This window comes from Panulirus ornatus, chromosome 28 (assembly GCF_036320965.1).
Source record: "Panulirus ornatus isolate Po-2019 chromosome 28, ASM3632096v1, whole genome shotgun sequence".
NCBI classification, from domain to species: Eukaryota; Metazoa; Arthropoda; class Malacostraca; order Decapoda; family Palinuridae; genus Panulirus; species Panulirus ornatus.
In genome coordinates this window covers 24,089,576-24,112,685 of record NC_092251.1, presented here as the reverse complement: position 1 = coordinate 24,112,685, position 23,110 = coordinate 24,089,576, and the positions used below count along the sequence as shown (strand labels likewise).

Here is a 23,110-nt window from a genome sequence, read left to right as displayed (position 1 = left end):
ATGGATTTGTATGTAGCATTTATGGATCTGGAGAAGGCATATGATAGAGTTGATAAAGATGCTCTGTGGAAGGTATTAAGAATATATGGTGTGGGAGGAAAGTTGTTAGAAGCAGTGAAAAGTTTTTATCGAGGATGTAAGGCATGTGTACGTGTAGGAAGAGAGGAAAGTGATTGGTTCTCAGTGAATGTAGGTTTGCGGCAGGGGTGTGTGATGTCTCCATGGTTGTTTAATTTGTTTATGGATGGGGTTGTTAGGGAGGTAAATGCAAGAGTTTTGGAAAGAGGGGCAAGTATGAAGTCTGTTGGGGATGAGAGAGCTTGGGAAGTGAGTCAGTTGTTGTTCGCTGATGATACAGCGCTGGTGGCTGATTCATGTGAGAAACTGCAGAAGCTGGTGACTGAGTTTGGAAAAGTGTGTGGAAGAAGAAAGTTAAGAGTAAATGTGAATAAGAGCAAGGTTATTAGGTACAGTAGGGTTGAGGGTCAAGTCAATTGGGAGGTGAGTTTGAATGGAGAAAAACTGGAGGAAGTGAAGTGTTTTAGATATCTGGGAGTGGATCTGGCAGCGGATGGAACCATGGAAGCGGAAGTGGATCATAGGGTGGGGGAAGGGGCGAAAATTCTGGGGGCCTTGAAGAATGTGTGGAAGTCGAGAACATTACCTCGGAAAGCAAAAATGGGTATGTTTGAAGGAATAGTGGTTCCAACAATGTTGTATGGTTGCAAGGCGTGGGCTATGGATAGAGTTGTGCGCAGGAGGATGGATGTGCTGGAAATGAGATGTTTGAGGACAATGTGTGGTGTGAGGTGGTTTGATCGAGTGAGTAACGTAAGGGTAAGAGAGATGTGTGGAAATAAAAAGAGCGTGGTTGAGAGAGCAGAAGAGGGTGTTTTGAAGTGGTTTGAGCACATGGAGAGGATGAGTGAGGAAAGATTGACCAAGAGGATATATGTGTCGGAGGTGGAGGGAACAAGGAGAAGAGGGAGACCAAATTGGAGGTGGAAAGATGGAGTGAAAAAGATTTTGTGTGATCGGGGCCTGAACATGCAGGAGGGTGAAAGGAGGGCAAGGAATAGAGTGAATTGGAGCTATGTGGTATACCGGGGTTGACGTGCTGTCGGTGGATTGAATCAAGGCATGTGAAGCGTCTGGGGTAAACCATGGAAAGCTGTGTAGGTATGTATATTTGCGTGTGTGGACATATGTATATACATGTGTATGGGGGGGGGTTGGGCCATTTCTTTCGTCTGTTTCCTTGCGCTACCTCGCAAACGCGGGAGACAGCGACAAAATATAATAAAAAAAAAAAATATATATATATATATATATATATATATATATATACATATATATATATATATATATATATATATATATCTGTCTGTCATACTACTCGCCACTTCCCGCACTAGCGGGGTAGCGCCAAGAACAGAGGACCGGACCCCCGAAGGAACATCCCCACCTGGTCCCCTTCTCTGATTTAGTGAGGACTTCAGACTGGCGCTCTTGGTTGTTCTACTAGTAGGATGCCACTCGAGAAAGGGAGCATTATATATATATATATATATATATATATATATATATATATATATATATATATATATATATATATATATAATTCATACTTACCGCCTTTAATCATTCCCATCGCCACCCTGCCACACATAAAATGACACTCCCCTTCCTCCCACACACGCAAGGTAGCGCTAGGAAAAGACAACAAAGGCCACATTCGTTCACACTTAGTCTCTAGCTGTCAAGTATAATCCACCAAAACCACAGCTCCCATTCCACATCCAAGCCCCACGAAACTTTCCAAAATTTACCCCAGACACTTCACATGCCCTGATTTAATCCACTGACAGCACATCAACCCCGGTTTACCACATTGTTCCAATTCACTCTATTCCTCGCACGCCTTTCACCCACCTGCATGTTCAGGCCCCAATCGCCCAAAATCTTTCTCACTCCATCTTTCCACCTCCAATTTGGTCTCCCACTTCTACTCGTTCCCTCCACCTCTGACACATACATCCTCTTTGTCAACCTTTCCTCACTCATTCACTCCAAGTGACCAAACCATTTCAATACACCCTCTTCTGCTCTCTCAACCACACACTTTTTATTACCGCTCATCTCTTTTGCCCTTTCATTACTTACTCGATCAAACCACGTCACACCACATACTGTCCTCATACATCTCATTTCCAACACATCCACCCTCCTCTGCACAACCCTATCTATAGCCCACACTTCACAACCATACAACATTGTTGGTACCACTATTCCTTCAAACATACCCATTTTTGCTTTCCGAGATAATGTTCTCACCTTCCACCCATTTTTCAAGCCTCCCAGCACTTTTGTCCCTTCCCCACCCTGTGACTCACTTCCGCTTCCATGGTTCCATCCGCTGCCAAATCCACTACCAGATATCTAAAACACTTCAGTTCCTCCAGTTTTTCTCCATTCAAACTTACCTCCCAATTGACTTGACCCTCAACCCTACTGTACCTAATAACCTTGCTCTTACTTCACATTTACTCTCTGCTTTCTTCTTTCACACACTTTGCCATACTCAGTCACCAATTTCTGCAGTTTCTCACACGAATCAGCCACCAGCACTGTATCATCAGCGAACAATAACTGACTCACTTCCCGAGCTCTCTCATCCACAACAGACTGCATACTTGCCCCTCTCTCCAAAACTCTTGCATTCACCTCCCTAACAACCCCATCCATAAACAAATTAAACAACCATTGAGACATCATACACCCCTACCGCAAACTGAAATTCAGTGAGAACCAATCACTTTCCTCTCTTCCCACTCGTACGCATACCTTACATCCTCGATAAAAACTTTTCACTATTTCTAGCAACTTGCCGCTAACTCCATATACTCTTAATATCTTCCACAGAGCATCTCTATCAACTCTGTCATATGCCTTCTCCAGATTCATAAATGCTACATAAAAATCCATTAGTTTTTCTAAGTATTTCTCACATACATTCTTCAAAGCAAACACCTGACCCACACATCCTCTACCACTTCTGAAACCACACTGCTCTTCCCCAATATGATGCTCTGTACATGCTTTCACCCTCTCAATCAATACCCTCCCATATAATTTCCTGGGAATACTCAACAAACTTATACCTCTGTAATTTGAACATTCACCTTTATCCCCTTTGCCTTAGCACAATAGAACTATGCAAGCATTCCACCAATCCTCAGGGCACTTCTCCATGAGCCATACATACAATGAATATCCTTACCAACCAGTCAACAACACAGTCACCCCCTTTTTTTAATAAATTCCACTGCAACACCATCCAAACCCACTGCCTTGCCGGCTTTCATCTTCCGCAAAGCTTTTACTACCTCTTCTCTGTTTACCAAATCATTCTCCCTAACCCTCTCACTTCGCACACCACCTTCACCAAAACACCCTATATCCGCCACTCTATCATCTAACACATTCAACAAAACTTCAAAATACTTACTCCATCTCCTTCTCACATCACCACTACTTGTTATTACCTCCCCATTAGCCCCCTTCATCGATGTTCCCATTTGTTCCTTTGTCTTATACACTTTATTTACCTCCTTTCAAAACATCTTTTTATTCTCCCTAAAATTGCATGATACACTCTCACCCCAACTCTCATTTGCCCTCTTTTTCACCTCATGCACCTTTCTCTTGACCTCCTGCCTCTTTCTTTGATCGATCTCCCAGTTATCTGCACTATTTCCTTGCAAAAATCGTCCAAATGCCTCTCTCTTCTCTTACACTATTAATCTTACTTCTTCATCCCACCACTAACTCCCTTTCTAATCTGACTACCTCCCACGCTTCTCATGCCACAAGCATCTTTTGCGCAAACCATCACTGCTTCCATAAATACATCCCATTCCTCCCCCACTCCCCTTACCTCCTTTGCTCTCACCTTTTTCCATTCTCCACTCAGTCTCTCCTGGTACTTCCTCACAAAAGTCTCTACTTAAGCTCACTTACTCTCACCACTCTCTTCACCCCAACATTCTCTCTTCTTTTCTGAAAACCTCTACAAATCTTCACCTTCGCCTCCACAAGATAATGATCAGACATCCCTTCAGTTGCACCTCTCAGCACATTAACATCCAAAAGTCTCTTTCACACACCTATCAATTAACACATAATCCAATAATGCTCTCTGGCCATCTCTCCTACTTACATAAGTATACTTATGCATATCTTTCTTTTTAAACCAGATATTCCCAAACACCAGTCCCTTTTCAGCACAGAAATTTACAAGCTCTTCACCATTTCCATTTACAGCACTGGACACCCCATGTACCCCACTTATTCCCTCAACTGCCACATTGTTCACCTTTGCATTCAAATCACCCATCACTATATCCTGGTCTCATGCATCAAAACTAACACACTCACTCAGCTCCTCCCAAAACACTTGCCTCTCATGATCTTTCCTCTCAAGCCCAGGTGCAAAGGCACTAATAATCACCCATCCCACTCCATCCATTTTCAGTTTTACCCATATCAATCTAGAGTTAACTTTCTTGCACTCTATCACATACTCCCACCACTCCTGTTTCAGGAGTAGTGCTACTCCTTTCTTTGATCTTGTCCTCTCATCAACCCGACTTTACTCCCAAAGCATTCCCAAACCACTCTTCCCCTTTACCCTTGAGCTTCGTTTCACTCAGAGCCAAAACATCCAGGTTCCTTTCCTAAAACATACTATCTATCTCTCCTTTTTTCTCATCTTGGTTACATCTACACACATTCAGACACCCCAATCTGAGCCCTTGAGGAAGATGAGCAATCCCTGCATGACTCCTTCTTCTGTTTCCCCTTATAGAATTACAAGGAGGGTATAGTTTATAGTCCCCCCGCTCCCGTTCTCTTTAGTCGCCTTCTAAGACAAGCGGGGAATGCGTGGGAAGTATTCTTTCTCCCCTATCCCCTGGTGATGGGAGAAAGAATACTTCCCAAACATTCCTCATGTGTCAGAGAAGGTGACGAAAGGGGATGGGAGCGGGGGGCTAGAAACCCTCCCCTCCTTGTATTTAACTTTCTAAAAGGGGAAACAGAAGAGGGAGTCACGTGGGGAGTACTCATCCTCCTCGAAGGCTCAGATTAGGGTGTCTAAATGGGTGTGGATGTAACCAAGATGAGAAAAAAGGAGAGATAGGTAGTATGTTTGAGGAAAGGAACCTGGAGGTTTTGGCTCTGAGTGAAACGAAGCTCAAGTGTAAAGGGGAAGAGTGGTTTGGGAATGTCTTGGGAGTAAAGTCAGGGGTTAGAGAGAGGACAAGAGCAAGGGAAGGAGTAGCAGTACTCCTGAAACAGGAGTTGTGGGAGTATGTGATAGAATGTAAGAAAGTAAATTCTAGATTGATATGGGTAACACTGAAAGCTGATGGAGAGAGATGGGTGATTATTGGTGCATATGCAACTGGGAATGAGAAGAATGATCATGAGAGGCAAGAGTTTTGGGAGCAGCTTAATGAGTGTGTTAGTGGTTTTGAGCCACAAGACCGGGTTATAGTGATGGGTGATTTAAATGCAAAGGTGAGTAATGTGGCAGTTGAGGGAATAATTGGTATACATGGGGTGTTCAGTGTTGTAAATGGAAATGGTGAAGAGCTTGTAGATTTATGTACTGAAAAAGGACTAGTGATTGGGAATACCTGGTTTAAAAAGAGATATACATAAGTATACGTATGTAAGTAGGAGAAATGGGCTGAGAGCATTATTGGATTATGTGCTAAATGATAGGCGTGCGAAAGAGAGACTCTTGGATGTTATTATGCTGAGCGGTGCAACTGAAGGGATGTCTGATCATTATCTTGTGGAGGCAAAGGTGAAGATTTGTAGAGGTTTTCAGAAAAGAAGAGAGAATGTTGGGGTGAGGAGAGTAGAGAGAGTAAGTGAGCTTGTGAAGGAGACTTGTGTGAGGAAGTAACAGGAGGGACTGAGTACAGAATGGAAAAAGGTAAGAACAAAGGAGGTAGGGGAGTGGGGGAGGAATGGGATGTATTTAAGGAAGCAGTGATGGCTTGCGCATAAGATGTTTGTGGCATGAGAAGCATGGGAGGTGAGTTGATTAGAAAGGGTAGTGAGTGGTGGGATGAAGAAGTAAGATTATTAGTGAAAGAGAAGAGAGAGGCATTTCGACAATTTTTGCAGGGAAAAAATGCAAATGAGTGGGAGATGTATAAAAGAAAGAGGTAGGAGGTCAAGAGAAAGGTGCAAGAGGTGAAAAAGAGGGCAAATGAGAGTTGGGGTGAGAGAGTATCATTGAATTTTAGGGAGAATAAAAAGATGTTTTGGAAGGAGGTAAATAAAGTGCGTAAGACATGGGAGCAAATAGGAACTTCAGTGAAGGGAGCTAATGGGGAGGTGATAACAAGTAGTGGTGATGTGAGGAGATGGAGTGAGTATTTTGAAGGTATGTTCAATGTGTTTGATGACAGAGTGGCAGACATAGGGTTTTTTGGTCGAGGTGGTGTGCAAAGTGAGAAGGTTAGGGAAAATAATTTGGTAAACAGGGAAGAGGTAGTAAAAGCTTTGCGGAAGATGAAACCCGGCAAGGCAGCGGGTTTGGATGGTATTGCAGTGGAATTTATTAAAAAATGGGGTGACTGTATAGTTGACCGGTTGGTAAGGTTATTTAATGTATGTATGATTCATGGTGAGGTGCCTGAGGATTGGTGGAATGCTTGCATAGTGCCATTGTACTAAGGCAAAGGGGATAAGAGTGCTCAAATTACAGAGGTATAAGTTTGTTGAGTATTCCTCGTAAACTATATGGGAGGGTATTGATTGAGAGGGTGAAGGCATGTACAGAGCATCAGATTGGGGAAGAGCAGTGTGGTTTCAGAAGTGGTAGAGGATGTGTGGATCAGGTGTTTGCTTTGAAGAATGTATGAGAAATACTTAGAAAAGCAAATGGATTTGTATATAGCATTTATGGATCTGGAGAAGGCATATGATAGAGTTGATAGAGATGCTCTGTGGAAGGTATTAAGAATATATGGTGTGGGAGGTAAGTTGTTAGAAGCAGTGAAAAGTTTTTATCGAGGATGTAAGGCATGTGTACGTGTAGGAAGAGAGGAAAGTGATTGGTTCTCAGTGAATGTAGGTTTGCAGCAGAGGTGTGTGATGTCTCCATGAATGTTTAATTTGTTTATGGATGAGGTTGTTAGGGAGGTGAATGTAAGAGTTTTGGAAAGAGGGGCAAGTATGCTGTCTGTTGTGGATGAGAGAGCTTAGGAAGTGAGTCAGTTGTTGTTTCCTGATGATACAGTGCTGGCGGCTGATTCATGTGAGAAACTGCATAAGCTGGTGACTGAGTTTGGTAAAGTGTGCGAAAGAAGAAAGTTAAGAGTAAATGTGAATAAGAGCAAGGTTATTAAGCACAGTAGGGTTGAGGGTCAAGTCAATAAGGAAGTAAGTTTGAATGGAGAAAAACTGGAGGAAGTGAAGTGTTTTAGATATCTGGGAGTGGATCTGGCAGCAGATGGAACCATGGAAGCGGAAGTGAATCATAGGGTGGGGGAAGGAGCGAAAATTCTGGGAGCCTTAAAGAATGTTTGGAAGTCGAGAACATTATCTCGGAAAGCAAAAATGGGTATGTTTGAAGGAATAGTGGTCCCAAAAATGTTGTATGCCTGCGAGGCATGGGCTATGGATAGAGTTGTGTGCAGGAGGGTGGATGTGCTGGAAATGAGATGTTTGAGGACAATATGTGGTGTGAGGTGGTTTGATCGAGTAAGTAATGTAAGGGTAAGAGAGATGTGTGGAAATAAAAAGAGTGTGGTTGAGAGAGCAGAAGAGGGTGTTTAGAAATGGTTTGGTCACATGGAGAGAATGAGTGAGGAAAGATTGACCAGGAGGATATATGTGTCAGAGGTGGAGGGAACGAGGAGAAGTGGGAGACCTAATTGGAGGTGGAAAGATGGAGTGAAAAAGATTTTGAGTGATCGGGGCCTGAACATGCAGGAGGGTGAAAGGCATGCAAGGAATAAAGTGAATTGGAATGATGTGGTATATCGGGGTCGATGTGATGTCAATGGATTGAACCAGGGCATGTGAAGCGTCTGGGGTAAACCATGGAAAGTTCTGTGGGGCCTGGATGTGGAAAGGGAGCTGTGGTTTCGGTGCATTATTACATGACTGCTAGAGACTGAGTGTGAACGAATGGGGCCTTTGTTGTCTTTCCTAGCGCTACCTTGCACACATGAGGGGGGAGGGGGTTGTTATTCCATGTGTGGCAAGGTGGCGATGGGAATAAATAAAAGCAGACAGTATGAATTATGTACATGTGTATATATGTATATGTCTGTGTGTGTATATATATGTGTACATTGAGATGTATAGGTATGTATATTTGCGTGTGTGGACGTGTATGTATATACATGTGTATGTAGGTGGGTTGGGCCATTCTTTCGTCTGTTTCCTTGCGCTACCTCGCTAATGCGGGAGACAGCGATAAAGCAAATTAAATAAATAAACAAATATATATTATTCATCATACTTTGTCACTGTCTCCCGCGTTAGCGAGGTAGCGCAAGGAAACAGACAAAAGAATGGCCCAACCCATCCACACACACATGTATATACATACACATCCACACATGCACATATACATACCTATACATCTCAAAGTATACATATATATACTTATCATTTCTTTTTATTTATTTTGCTTTGTTGCTGTCTCCCGCGTTAGCGAGGTAGCGCAAGGAAACAGACGAAAGAATGGCCCAACCCACCCACATAAACATGTATATACATACACGTCCACACACGCAAATATACATACCTATACATCTCAACGTATACATATATATACACACACAGACATATAAATATATACACATGTACATAATTCATACTATCTGCCCTTATTCATTCCCATCGCCACCCCACCACACATGGAATAACAACCCCCTCCCCCCTCATGTATGTGAGGTAGCGCCAGGAAAAGACAACAAAGGCCACATTCGTTCACACTGTCTCTAGCTGTCATGTAATAATGCACCGAAACCACAGCTCCCTTTCCACATCCAGGCCCCACACAACTTTCCATGGTTTACCCCAGACGCTTCACATACCCTGATTCAATCCATTGACAGCATATCGACCCCGGTATACCACATCATTCCAATTCACTCTATTCCTTGCACGCCTTTCACCCTCCTGCATATTCAGGCCCTGATCACTCAAAATCTTTTTCACTCCATCTTTCCACCTCAAATCTGGTCTCCCACTTCTCCTCGTTTCCTCCACTTCTGACACATATATCCTCTTGGTCAATCTTTCCTCACTCATTCTCTCCATGTGACCAAACCATTTCGAAACACCCTCTTCTGCTCTCTCAACCACACTCTTTTTTATTACCACACATCTCTCTTACCCTATTATTACTTGATCAAACCATCTCACAAGACATATTGTCCTCAAACATCTCATTTCCAGCACATCCACCCTCCTCCCCACAACTCTATCCATAACCCATGCCTCGCAACCATACAACATTGTTGGAACCACTATTCCTTCAAACATACCCATTTTTGCTTTCAGAGACAATGTTCTCGACTTCCACACATTCTTCAAGGCTCCCAAAATTTTCGCCCCCTCCCCCACCCTATGATTCACTTCCGCTTCCATGGTTCCATCTGCTGCCAGATCCACTCCCAGATATCTAAAACACTTTACTTCCTCCAGTTTTTCTCCATTCAAACTTACCTCCCAATTGAAGTGACCCTCAACCCTACTGTACCTAATAACCTTGCTCTTATTCACATTTACTCTTAACTTTCTTCTTTCACACACTTTACCAAACTCAGTCACCAGCTTCAGCAGTTTCTCACATGAATCAGCCACCAGCGCTGTATCATCAGCAAACAACAACTGACTCACTTCCCAAGCTCTCTCATCCACAACAGACTGCATACTTGCCCCTCTTTCCAAAACTCTTGCATTCACCTCCCTAACAACCTCATCCATAAACAAATTAAACAACCATGGAGACATCACACACCCCTGCTGCAAACCTACATTCACTGAGAACCAATCACTTTCTTCTCTTCCTACACGTACACATGCCTTACATTCTCGATAAAAACTTTTCACTGCTTCTAACAACTTGCCACCCACACCATATATTCTTAATACCTTCCTCAGAGCATCTCTATCAACTCTATTATATGCCTTCCCCAGATTCATAAATGCTACATACAAATCCATTTGTTTTTCTAAGTATTTCTCACATATATTCTTCAAAGCAAACACCTGATCCATACATCCTCTACCACTTCTGAAACCACACTCCTTTTCCCCAATCTCATGCTCTGTTCATGCCTTCACCCTCTCAATCAATACCCTCCCATATAATTTACCAGGAATACTCAACAAACTTATACCTCTGTAATTTGAGCACTCACTCTTATCCCCTTTGCCTTTGTACAATAGCACTATGCAAGCATTCCGCCAATCCTCAGGCACCTCACCATGAGTCATACATACATTAAATAACTTACCAAGCAGTCAACAATACACTCACCCCTTTTTTTAATAACTTCCACTGCAATACCATCCAAACCTGCTGCCTTGCTAGCTTTCATCTTCTGCAAAGCTTTTACTATTTCTTCTCTGTTTACCAAATCATTTCCCCTAACCCTCTCACTTTGCACACCACCTCGACCAAATCACCCTATATCTGCCACTCTATCATCAAACACATTCAACAAACCTTCAAAATACTCACTCCATCTTCTCACATCACCACTACTTGTTATCACCTTCCCATTAGCCCTCTTCACTGAAGTTCCCATTTGTTCCCTTGTCTTACGCACTTTATTTACCTCCTTCCAAAACATCTTTTTATTCTCCCTAAAATTTAATGATACTCTCTCACCCCAACTCTCATTTGCCCTCTTTTTCACCTCTTGCACCTTTTTCTTGACCTCCTGCCCCTTTCTTTTATACATCTCCTACTCATTTGCATTATTTCCCTGCAAAAATCATCCAAATGCCTCTCTCTTCTCTTTCACTAATAATCTTACTTCTTCATCCCACCACTCACTACCCTTTCTAATCAACCCATCTCCCACGCTTCTCATGCCACAAGCATCTTTTGCGCAAGCCATCACTGCTTCCCTAAATACATCACATTCCTCCCCCACTCCCCTTACCTCTTTTGTACTCACCTTTTTCCAATCTGTACTCAGTCCCTCCTGGCATTTCCTCGCACAAGTCTCCTTCACAAGCTCACTTACTCTCACCACTCTCTTCACCCCAACATTCTCTCTTCTTTTCTGAAAACCTCTACAAATCTTCACCTTCGCCCCCACAAGATAATGATCAGACATCCCTCCAGTTGCACCTCTCAGCACATTAACATCCAAAAGTCTCTCTTTCGCGCACCTATCAATTAACACATAATCCAATAACGCTCTCTGGCCATCTCTCCTACTTACATACGTATACTTATGTATATCTCTCTTTTTAAACCAGGTATTCCCAATCACCAGTCCTTTTTCAGCACACAAATCTACAAGCTCTTCACCATTTCCATTTACAACACTGAACACCCCATGTATACCAATTATTCCCTCAACTGCCACATTACTCACCTTTACATTCAAATCACCCATCACTATAACCCGATCTCGTGCATCAAAACTAGTAACACACTCATTCAGCTGCTCCCAAAACACTTGCCTCTCATGATCTTTCTTCTCATGCCCAGGTGCATATGCACCAATAATCACCCATCTCTCTCCATCAACTTTCAGTTTTACCCATATCAATCGAGAATTTACTTTCTTACATTCTATCACATGCTCCTACAACTCCTGATTCAGGAGTAGTGCTACTCCTTCCCTTGCTCTTGTCCTCTCACTAACCCCTGACTTTACTCCCAAGACATTCCCAAACCACTCTTCCCCTTTATCCTTTAGCTTCGTTTCACTCAGAGCCAAAAGCTCCAGGTTCCTTTCCTCAAACATACTACCTATCTCTTCTTTTTTCTCATCTTGGTTACATCCACACACATTTAGACACCCCAATCTGAGCCTTCGAGGAGGTTGACCACTCTCCGTGTGACTCCTTCTTCTGTTTCCCAATTTAGAAAGTTAAAATACACGGAGGGGAGGGTTTCTAGCCCCCCGCTCCCGTCCCCTTTAGTCACCTTCTATGACACTTGAGGAATGCATGGGAAGTATTCTTCTCACGCATATACACACAGACATATACATATATACACATGTACATATTTCATACTGTCTGCCCTTATTCATTCTCATCACCACCCAGCCACACATGAAAGGAGAAACCCCCCCCCCATGTGCGCGAGATAGCGCTAGGAAAAGACAACATAGGCCACATTTGTTCATACTCATTCTCTAGCTGTCATGTATAATGCACTGAAACCACACTTCCCTTTCCACATCCAGGCCCCACAAAACTTTCCATGGTTTACTCCAGACGCTTCACATGCCCTGGTTCAATCCAGTGACAGCACGTTGACCCTGGTATACGACATCGTTCCACTTCACTCTATTCCTTGCACGCCTTTCACCCTCCTGAATGTTCAGGCCCCGATCACTCAAAATCTTTTTTACTCCATATTTCCACCTCCAATTTGGTCTCCCACTTCTCATTCCCTCCACCTCTGACACATATATCCTCTTGGTCAATCTTTCCTCACTCATTCTCTCCATGTGACCAAACCATTTCAAACACCCTCTTCTGCTCTCTCAACCACACTCTTTTGATTACCACAAATCTCTCTTACCCTTTCATTACTTACTAGATCAAAGCACCTCACACCACATATTGTCCTCAAACATGTCATCTCCAGCACATCTACCCTCCTTCGCACAACCCTATATATAGCCCACGCCTCGCAACCATATAACATCGTTGGAAACAGTATTCCTTCAAACATACCCATTTTTGCTTTCCAAGATAACGTTCTCAACTTCCACACATTCTTCAACGCTCCCAGAACTTTTGCCCCCTCCCCCACTCTATGGTTCACTTCTGCTTCCATGGTTCCATCCACTGGCAAATCCACTCCCAGATATCTAAAACACTTCACTTCCTCCAGTTTTTCTCCATTCAAACTTATACTTAGTCGCTGTCTCCCACGTTAGCAAGGTAGCACAAGGAAACAGATGAAAGAATCGCCCAAACCACCCACATACACATGTATATACATAAACGCCCACACATGCACACATAAATATCTATACATTTCAATGTATACACACATATAAATACGCAGACATACACATATATACACATGTACATATCCATACTTGCTGCCTTCATCTAGTCCCATCGCCACCCCGCCACACTGTCTCCCACGTTAGCAAGGTAGCACAAGGAAACAGATGAAAGAATGGCCCAAACCACCCACATACACACGTATAAACATAAACGGCCACACACGCACACATACATATCTATACATTTCAATGTATACACACATATAAATACACTGACATATATATATATACACATGTACATATCCATACTTGCTGCCTCCATCTATTCCCATCGCCACCCTGCCACACATGAAATGCCCACTTCTCCTCGTTCCCTCCACCTCTGACACATATATCCACTTTGTCAATCTTTCCTTACTCATTCTCTCCATGACAAACCATTTCAATACATCCTCTTCTGCTCTCTTCACCACACGTTTTTATTTCTACACATCTCTCTTACCTTTACATTACTTACTCGATCAAACCACGTCACACCACATATTGCCCTCAAATATTTCTTTTCCAATACATCCATCCTCCTCTGTACAACCCTATTCTTAACACATCCATCCTCCTCAGTACAACCCTATCTATAGCCCATGCCTCGCAACCATATAACATTGCTGGAACTATTATTCCTTCAAACATACCCATTTTTGCTCTCTGAGATAATGTTCTCTCCCTCCACACATTCTTCACTGCTCCCAGAACCTTTGCCTCCTCCCCCATCCTGTGACTCATTTCCACTTCCATGGTTCCATTTGCTGGTAAGTCCACTCCCAGATATCTAAAACACTTCAATTCCTCTAATTTCTTTCCATTCAAACTTACATACCAATTAACTAGTCCCTCAACCCTACTGAACCTAATAACTGTGCTCTTATTCATATTTATTCTCAGCTTTCCTCTTTCACAAACTTTTCCAAACTCAGTCACCAATCTTTCCTCTGCAGTTTCTCATCTGAATCAGTCACTAGAGCTGTATCAACGGTGAACAACAACTGACTCACTTCCCAAGCCCTCTCATCCACTTGCCCCTCTCTCTAAAACTCTTGCATTTACCTCCCTAACCACCCCATCCATAAACAAAAATAAACATGGGGAAATCACACAATCCTGCTGCAAACAAAACTGACATTCAATGGGAACCAATCATTCTCCTCTCTTCCTACTCGTATGTATGCCTTACATCCTTGGTAAAAACTTTTCACTGTTTCTAGCAACTTACCTCCCACACCAGATACTCTTAAATCCTTCCACAAAGCATCTCTATCAACCCTATCATATGTCTTCTCCAGATCCATAAATGCTATATACAAATCCATCCTCTACCACTTTGGAAACCACACTGCTCTTCCTCAGTCTGATGCTCTCTACATGTCTTCACCCTCTTAATCAATACCCTCCCATATAATTTCCTAGGAATACTCAACAAACTTATGCCTCAGCAGAAACTTATGCCTCTGTAGTTTGAACACTCACCTTTATCCCCTTTGCCTTTAAAATTACCCTCCTATTCATCATACAATACTATACATGATATAATCATGGTATAAAGTATTTCCAACTGGAAGCAGAGAAGCAGACAGTTGTCTGGGAGGGTCTGTAACCTGTACTTGGTTTTACAAAATACAGAGCTGCTTGGCTATAAAACTAAACAAAAAAAATTGCCCCAGGCACTGCAATACTAACCCAATGAGTGGCATAAAAAAAACTACAAATATTAAAAATTGTCATGGTTGGTAAAAAATTATCCATTATCTTGAGCAGGGATACTCAAAACCATGCTGGATAATACTGTGGTAAACAAGGAACCTCTGTAACTGCAAATTCACATGAGTTTATAAGTTTTAAAATGCCCTTCAGCAAGCAACCACTACTCATATAAGCAAAATACTTTTCATTCCTACTGTAGTCCTAATACTCTCTTAAATGTCCTACCTGTTGAAGGTTTTGCAGGAAAAGGTACAGTTGCTGCAGTTGTGGAGGCTGATAACTTGGCACTCTCATTTGCTCCTTCCAGTGGCTTAGCTTGAAAATTAAATGGTTGAGCTGAAGTAGTTCCAAGTGATAAGCCTGCTACTGGTGCTGTGGTAGAATCAGTAAGGGAAAAACAACTTGATAATCCACCAGCAACAGAGGAGGAGGCTGGAACACTAAAACTGAAGGTGCTTGCAGCTGATGTTTGGGAAGGTTGACTTCCTGTTGCACTAACTGCTGGGGTTCCAGTAAAATTAAAACCAACACTTGAAATCCCAGAAGTAGTAGTAACAGCAGGGCTAAAACTGAATGGAAATGAACCAGAGGGGGTCTGTGATGATGGAGCACTAAAATTAAAACTTGCTCCACTTGCAGCTGATGTTGTAGTTGGAGCAAAGCTAAATCCACTACTGGTAACAGTTGTAGTTGATGTTGGTGCAAAACTTATGCCACCAGTACCACTAGTTCCTCCACCTGAAATCAATAAAAATAATACTTTTATCTAGCATGAATGGTGAAAAGCAAACATAAGAATTACAGTTTAGAGCAAGTCATCTCCAACCTTACTTATATTCCCAACTGATGTGACCATTCTCATAATATTCTGGATTTGTTTTCACCTCAAGTCCATCCTGCTGTAACTACACTATCTTGCCCCTTTTTGGTTTATCTGATCCCACTCTCATAAATGTAATTATCTCAATGACACCTACCCTCTAGCAGCCCATTCTAAGTGTAAACATTGGCACCTCAACAAAGGTAATTGAAATAACTTACATAAATTCTTTTCTGACTTTCCTCGAGTAAATTACTGACTCTTATGTGGTGATGCTTTTGTCTTTACCAAACAAATGGCAATTTATATTCTTGCAGGAATGGAATCCCTTATCCCCTCTTCCTCCAATTCTTCCAACCCACAGTTCTACCAGTCTTGTTCTGAGGCCATTCAGGCAAGGGATCAGGCACATTGGGCTTGGAAAACCACTCATTCCTGTGACTTCCGTTCAGCTTTTATCATTTCCCGTAACTGTTGCAAGCATTGTTTTATCCATGAGGTAAGGCATTCCTTTATTCAAAGGAAGTGCAATAATGATCCTCATCATCTACTGACAGGTTTTTCTGATCTTTAGCTAAGAGCAACTCAAACAACTTCTGTCGCTCTGCCTTTCCTTCACTTTTCTGTTTTGATGGTACAACAGCTGCCTCTCCCATAATAAAGGCAACCCTCTTCAGTTGCTGTTTCTCCTCTAACTCTACCTTGGAAGACTCAAACATTCCATTACCATCTGATGCTCATCCTACTAATCTTATACCCCTCCCTGTAATAGTTAAGTCAGTCTCTAAGAAATTGGGTGATCTTTTTGGATGTCGAAACTTCTCTTCTGAACAGATGCTCTGTTTATATATGGGACTGATTTGTCCCTGTATGGGGTACTGCTCTCACATTTGGGGTGGTTCTAGCTCTACATCCTTACTTGACAGTCAAAAGCGGTCTGACTTAAAAACTGTCCTTAGCTAAATTCCAAACTTGTTCCCCTGTCCTATGCCACAATACTGGTTCACTTTCCTTCTTCTAAAGTACTTTCCTTCTTCTAAAGGTATCACTTTGGTTTTTGCTCCCGAAAGCTGGCTACTTGTGTGCCCACACCAATAGCTAGAGTGCTAGACCATGCAATACTTGGCAAGCTGCTGCATCACATGATTATTGTGTGGCCATCAGCAACTTAAGGGTGGGCCATTTTGATACCTGCTTCTTTCCTTGAATGTCGAAGTTTTGGAGCTCTCTACCTTCTCACGTCCTTCCCAATAACTATGACCTGGCACATTTCAAAAGATAGGGTTTTCACTTCTTCCAAAGTTCGTAACTACTTTCCCTTGTCTTTCCATCTGATTCATAATTCTCTCTATATTTCAATTAAGGCCCAGCCTTGATGTGGACTTTTGTTCGTGACTGGAACCTTGAGAGACAGAGAGAGGGGTGCAACGCTTAAGATCCTGATGACATCCTTTCCCATGTATTGGAAGAGTGTACCTATGATCTTGCACCTGTGCTTGCTCATCTGTTCTGTCTCTATTCAAAAACCAAAACTTTTTCTTCTTGGAAGCATGCATTGGTACATCCCACTTCTAAGAATGGTGACCGTTCTGAAGTCTACCTACTGTCCTATTGCCATGACAGCTACAATTTCCAAAGTCTTTGAATCCCTCCTCCACACCCATATAATGAGACACCTTTAATCTCACAGTCTTCTCTCTGACCACCAGTATGGCTTGTATAAGGCGAGATCCACAGGTAATATTCTTTCCCATCTTACTAAAGTCTGTTCATTGTCCCTGAAAGTTTTTGGGGAGTCTAATGTAGTTGCCTTTAACATATCCAAAGTTTTTAACAGGGAGTGGCATCTGAGTCTCATCTCCAAGCTCCCCTCTTTAGGATTCCCTCCCTCACTTTGCTCCTTCATATATAGCTTCCTCTCTGGCCAGTCTATTTCTGTGGCATTTGGTGGATCAGAATCAGCCCCTTTCTCCATAAACAGCAGTGCCCCTCAAGTTTCTGTCTTGTCCTCTCAATTTTTTCTCTGTTCTATCAATGATTTCCTCTCTTCCAAAAATATGATTTCCTCTCTTCCACAAATAACTAAGTGCACTCATATGCTGATGACTCAACAATGCATTCATCCACAGCCTTCAATTCTGCACCCTCTTCTCTCACTCAAACTGTATCTCAACTTGACACAACTTTCTCAAAATCTTGTTAATCAACAATTTAATGCCTCCAAGGTCCAGTTTCTAACCATCTTTCCATCAAAAACTCTTCAGAACTCCCATCTATCCTTTGACACTTCTATTCCATCTCTAGACTCAATGCACATATAATACTTGGTATTACTGTAACAACCACTCGTTTTTAGAAACCCCACATTATGGAAACAGCTAAATCTGCTTCTAAGAAACTGGGTCCTGTTTAGACATCAAAATTCATTTTCTTCTGAACAGTTGCTTCATCTATTCAAAGGATGGGTTCATCCTTGTAAGGAGCCCTGCTCTTAAAGCTGGGAGTACTTTTAGCTCTTCATCCTTACTTAATAGAGCTGAGTCTAAAGCTGTCCAATTCATAAACTCTTCCAGGCTAAAGAACTTGACCCTTTTGCCCTACACTGCAATGTTGGCTCACTTTTCCCTCTCCATAGGCATTCCTTTGGTTTTTCTTCTCGAGAGCTGGATCCTAGTGTGCCTCCACCAGCTAAACCATGCAATACTGGCAAGCTGCTGTATCACATTCTTACTGTGTGGTCATTTGGACGACTTTTGCAGGGAAATAATGCAAATGACTAGGAGATGTATAAAAGAAAGAGGCAAAAGGTCAAGAGAAAGGTGCAAGAGGTGAAAAAGAGGGCAAATGAGAGTTGGGGTGAGAGAGTATCATTTGATTTTAGGGAGAATAAAAAGATGTTTTGGAAGGAGGTAAATAAAGTGCGTAAGACAAGGGAACAAATGGGAACTTCAGTGAAGGGGGCTAATGGGGAGGTGATAACAAGTAGTGGTGATGTGAGAAGGAGATGGAGTTAGTATTTTAAAGGTTTGTTGAAAGTGTTTGATGATAGAGTGGCAGATATAGGGTGTTTTGGTCGAGGGGGTGTGCAAAGCGAGTGGGTTAGGGAAAATGATTTGGTAAACAGGGAAGAGGTAGTAAAAGCTTTACGGAAAATGAAAGCCAGCTAGGCAGCGGGTTTGGATGGTATTGCAGTGGAATTTATCAAAAAAGGCGGCGACAGTATTGTTGACTGGTTGGTGAGGTTATTTAATGTATGTATGATACATGGTGAGGAGCCTGAGGATTGGCAGAATGCTTGCGTAGTGCCATTGTACAAAAGCAAAGGGGACAAAGGTGAGTGCTCAAATTACAGAGGTATAAGTTTGTTGAGTATTCCTGGTAAATTATATGGGAGGGTATTGATTGAGAGGGTGAAGGCATGTACAGAGCATCAGATTGGGGAAGAGCAGTGTGGTTTCAGAAGTGGTAGAGGATGTGTGGATCAAGTGTTTGCTTTGAAGAATGTATGTGAGAAATACTTAGAAAAGCAAATGGATTTATATGTAGCATTTATGGATCTGGAGAAGGCATATGAAGGGGAAGGAGTAGCACTACTCCTGAAACAAGAGTGGTGGGAGAATGCGGTAAAATGTAAGAAAGTAAACTCTAGATTGATATGGTAAAACTGAAAGTTGATGGAGAGGGATGGGTGATAATTGGTGCATATGCACCTGGGCATGAGAAGAAAGATCATGAGAGGAAAGTGTTTTGGGAGAAGCTGAGTGAGTGTGTTAGTAGTTTTGATGCACGAGACCGGGTTATAGTGATGGGTGATTTGAATGCAAAGGTGTGTAATGTGGCAGTTGAGGGAATAATTGGTGTACATGGGGTGTTCAGTGTTGTCAATGAAAATGAAGAGCTTGTAAATTTATGTGCTGAAAGAGGACTGGTGATTGGGAATACCTGGTTTAAAAAGAAAGATATACATAAGTATACTTATGTAAGGAGGAGAGATGGCCAGAGAGCGTTATTGGATTACGTGTTAATTGATAGGTGCGCGAAAGAGAGACTTTTGGATGTTAATGTGCTGAGAGGTGCAACTGGAGGGATGTCTGATCATTATCTTGTGGAGGCAAAAGTGAAGATTTGTAGGGGTTTTCAGAAAAGAAGAGTGAATGTTGGGGTGAAGAGAGTGGTGAGAGAAAGTGAGCTTGGGAAGGAGACTTGTGTGAGGAAGTACCAAAAGACACTGAGTACAGAATGCAAAATGGTGAGAACAAAGGATGTAAGGGGAGTGGAGGAGGAATGGGATGTATTTAGGGAAGCAGTGATGGCTAGTGAAAAAGATGCTTGTGGCATGAGAAGCGTGGGAGGTGGGTTGATTAGAAAGGGTAGTGAGTGGTGGGATGAAGAAGTAAGACTATTAGTGAAAGAGAAGAGAGAGGCATTTGGACAATTTTTGCAGGGAAATAATGCAAATGACTGGGAGATGTATAAAAGAAAGAGGCAGGAGGTCAAGAGAAAGGTGCAAAAGGCGAAAAAGAGGGCAAATGAGAGTTGGGGTGAGAGATTATCATTAAATTTTAGGGAGAATAAAAAGATGTTTTGGAAGGAGGTAAATAAAGTGAGTAAGACAAGGGAACAAATGGGAAAATCAGTGAAGGGGGCTAATGGGGAGGTGATAACAAGTAGTGGTGATGTGAGAAGGAGATGAAGTGAGTATTTTGAAGGTTTCTTAATGTGTTTGATAGTAGAGTGGCAGACATATGGTGTTTTGGTCGAGGAGGTATGTAAAGTGAGAGGGTTAGGGAGAATGATTTTGTAAACAGAGAAGAGATAGTAAAAGCTTTGCGGAAGATAAAAGCCGGCAAGGCAGCGGTTTTGATGGCATTGCAGTGAAATTTATTAAAAAAGGGGCGACTGTATTGTTGACTGGTTGGTAAGGATATTCAATGTATGTATGACCCATGGTGAGGTGCCTGAGGATTGGCGGAATGCTTGCATAGTGCCATTGTACAAAGGCAAAGGGGATAAGAGTGAGTGCTCAAATTACAGAGGTATAAGTTTGTTGAGTATTCCTGGGAAATTATATGGGAGGGTATTCATTGAGAGGGTGAAGGCATGTACAGAGCATCAGATTGGGGAAGAGCAGTGTGGTTTCAGAATCTGGAGAAGGCATATGATTGAGTTGATAGAGATGCTCTGTGGAAGGTATTAAGAATATATGGTGCGGAAGGCAAGTTGTTAGAAGCAGTGAAAAGTGTTTATTTAGGATGTAAGGCATGTGTACCTGTAGGAAGAGAGGAAAGTGATTGGTTCACAGTAAATGTAGGTTTGAGGCAGGGGTGTGTGATGTCTCAATGGTTGTTTAATTTGTTTATGGATGGGGTTGTTAGGGAGGTGAATGCAAGAGTTTTGGAAAGAGAGGCAAGTATGAAGTCTGTTGGGGATGAGAGAGCTTGAGAAATGAGTCAGTTGTTGTTCGCTGATGATACAGCACTGGTGGCTGATTCATGCGAGAAACTGCAGAAGCTGGTGACTCAGTTTGGTAAAGTGTGTGAAAGAAGGAAGCTGAGAGTAAATGTGAATAAGAGCAAGGTTATTAGGTACAGTAGGGTTGAGGGTCAAGTCAATTGGGAGATAAGTCTGAATGGAGAAAAGCTGGAGGAAGTGAAGTGTTTTAGATATTTGGGAGTGGATTTGACAACGGATGGAACCATGGAAGCGGAAGTGAATCATAGGGTGGGGGAGGGGGCGAAAGTTCTGGGAGCGTTGAAGAATGTGTGAAAGTCGAGAACAGTATCTTGGAAAGCAAAAATGGGTATGTTTGAAGGAATAGTGGTTCCAACAATGTTATTATATGGTTACGAGGCGTGGGCTATGGACAAAGTTGTGCGGAGGAGGGTGGATGTACTGGAAATGAGATGTTTGAGGACAATATGTGGTGTGAGGTTTTTATCCCTAGGGATAGGGGAGAAAGAATACTTCCCACGTATTCCCTGCGTGTCGTAGAAGGACACTAAAAGGGGAGGGAGCGGGTGGCTGGAAATCCTCCCATCTTGTTTTTTTTTTTTTTTTTAACTTTCCAAAAGAAGGAACAGAGAAAGGGGCCAGGTGAGGATATTCCCTCAGAGGCCCAGTCCTCTGTTCTTAACGATACCTTGCCAATGCGGGAAATGGCGAATAGTTTGAAAGAAAGATATATATATTTATCATTTATTTTGCTTTATCGCTGTCTCCCGCGTTAGCAAGGTAGCGCAAGGAAACAGACGAAAGAATGGCCCAACCCACCCACATACACATGTACATACATACACATCCACACACACAAATATACATACCTAAACATCTCAATGTACACATATATATACACAAACAGACATATACATATATACACATGTACATAATTCATACTGTCTGCCTTTATTTGTTCCCATCGCCACCCCGCCACACATGTAATAACAACCCCCTCCCCCCTCATGTGTGCGAGGTAGCGCTAGGAAAAGACACCAAAGGCCCCATTCGTTCACACTCAGTCTCTAGCTGTCATGTAATAATGCACCGAAACCACACCTCCCTTTCCACATCCAGGACCCACACAGCTTTTCATGGTTTACCCCAGATGCTTCACATGCCCTGGTTCAATCCATTGACAGCACGTCGACCCCGGTATACCACATCGTTCCAATTCACTCTATTTCTTGCACGACTTTCACCCTCCTGCATGTTCAGGCCCCAATCACTCAAAATCTTTTTCACTCCATCTTTCCACCTAAAAGTTGGTCTCCCACTTATCCTCGTTCCCTCCACCTCTGACACATATATCCTCTTTGTCACTCTTTCCTCACTCATTCTCTCCATGTGACCGAACAATTTCAAAACACCCTATTCTGCTCTCTCAACCACAATCTTTTTATTACCACACATTTCCCTTACCCTTACATTACTTATTCGATCAAACCCCCTCACATCACATACTGTCCTCAAACATCTCATTTCCAGCACATCCACCCTCCTGCGCACAACTCTATCCATAGCAAACGCCTCGCAACCATACAACATTGTTGGAACCACTATTTCTTCAAACATACCCATTTTTGCTTTCCGAGATAATGTTCTCGACCTCCACACATATTCATTGCTCCCAGAATTTTTGCCCCCTCCCCCACCCTATGATTCACTTCCGCTTCCATGGTTCCATCCGCTGCCAGATCTACTCCCAAATATCTAAAACACTTTACTTCCTCCAGGTTTTATCAATTCAAACTTACCTCCCAATTGACTTGACCCTCAACCCTACTGT

General features: G+C 42.5%; 1 protein-coding gene across 2 annotated transcripts in view; it reads right to left on the bottom strand.

The window, feature by feature from the left end:
* The window catches only part of Nup62 (Nucleoporin 62kD), a 189,721-nt gene that overhangs the window by 87,947 nt on the left and 78,664 nt on the right, over positions 1-23,110 (bottom strand). For both annotated transcript variants that reach the window (XM_071678851.1, XM_071678850.1), the window contains exon 3: positions 15,234-15,746. In XM_071678851.1, the coding sequence (XP_071534952.1) occupies positions 15,234-15,746 (513 nt within the window). The remainder of the gene's footprint in view (positions 1-15,233; positions 15,747-23,110) is intronic.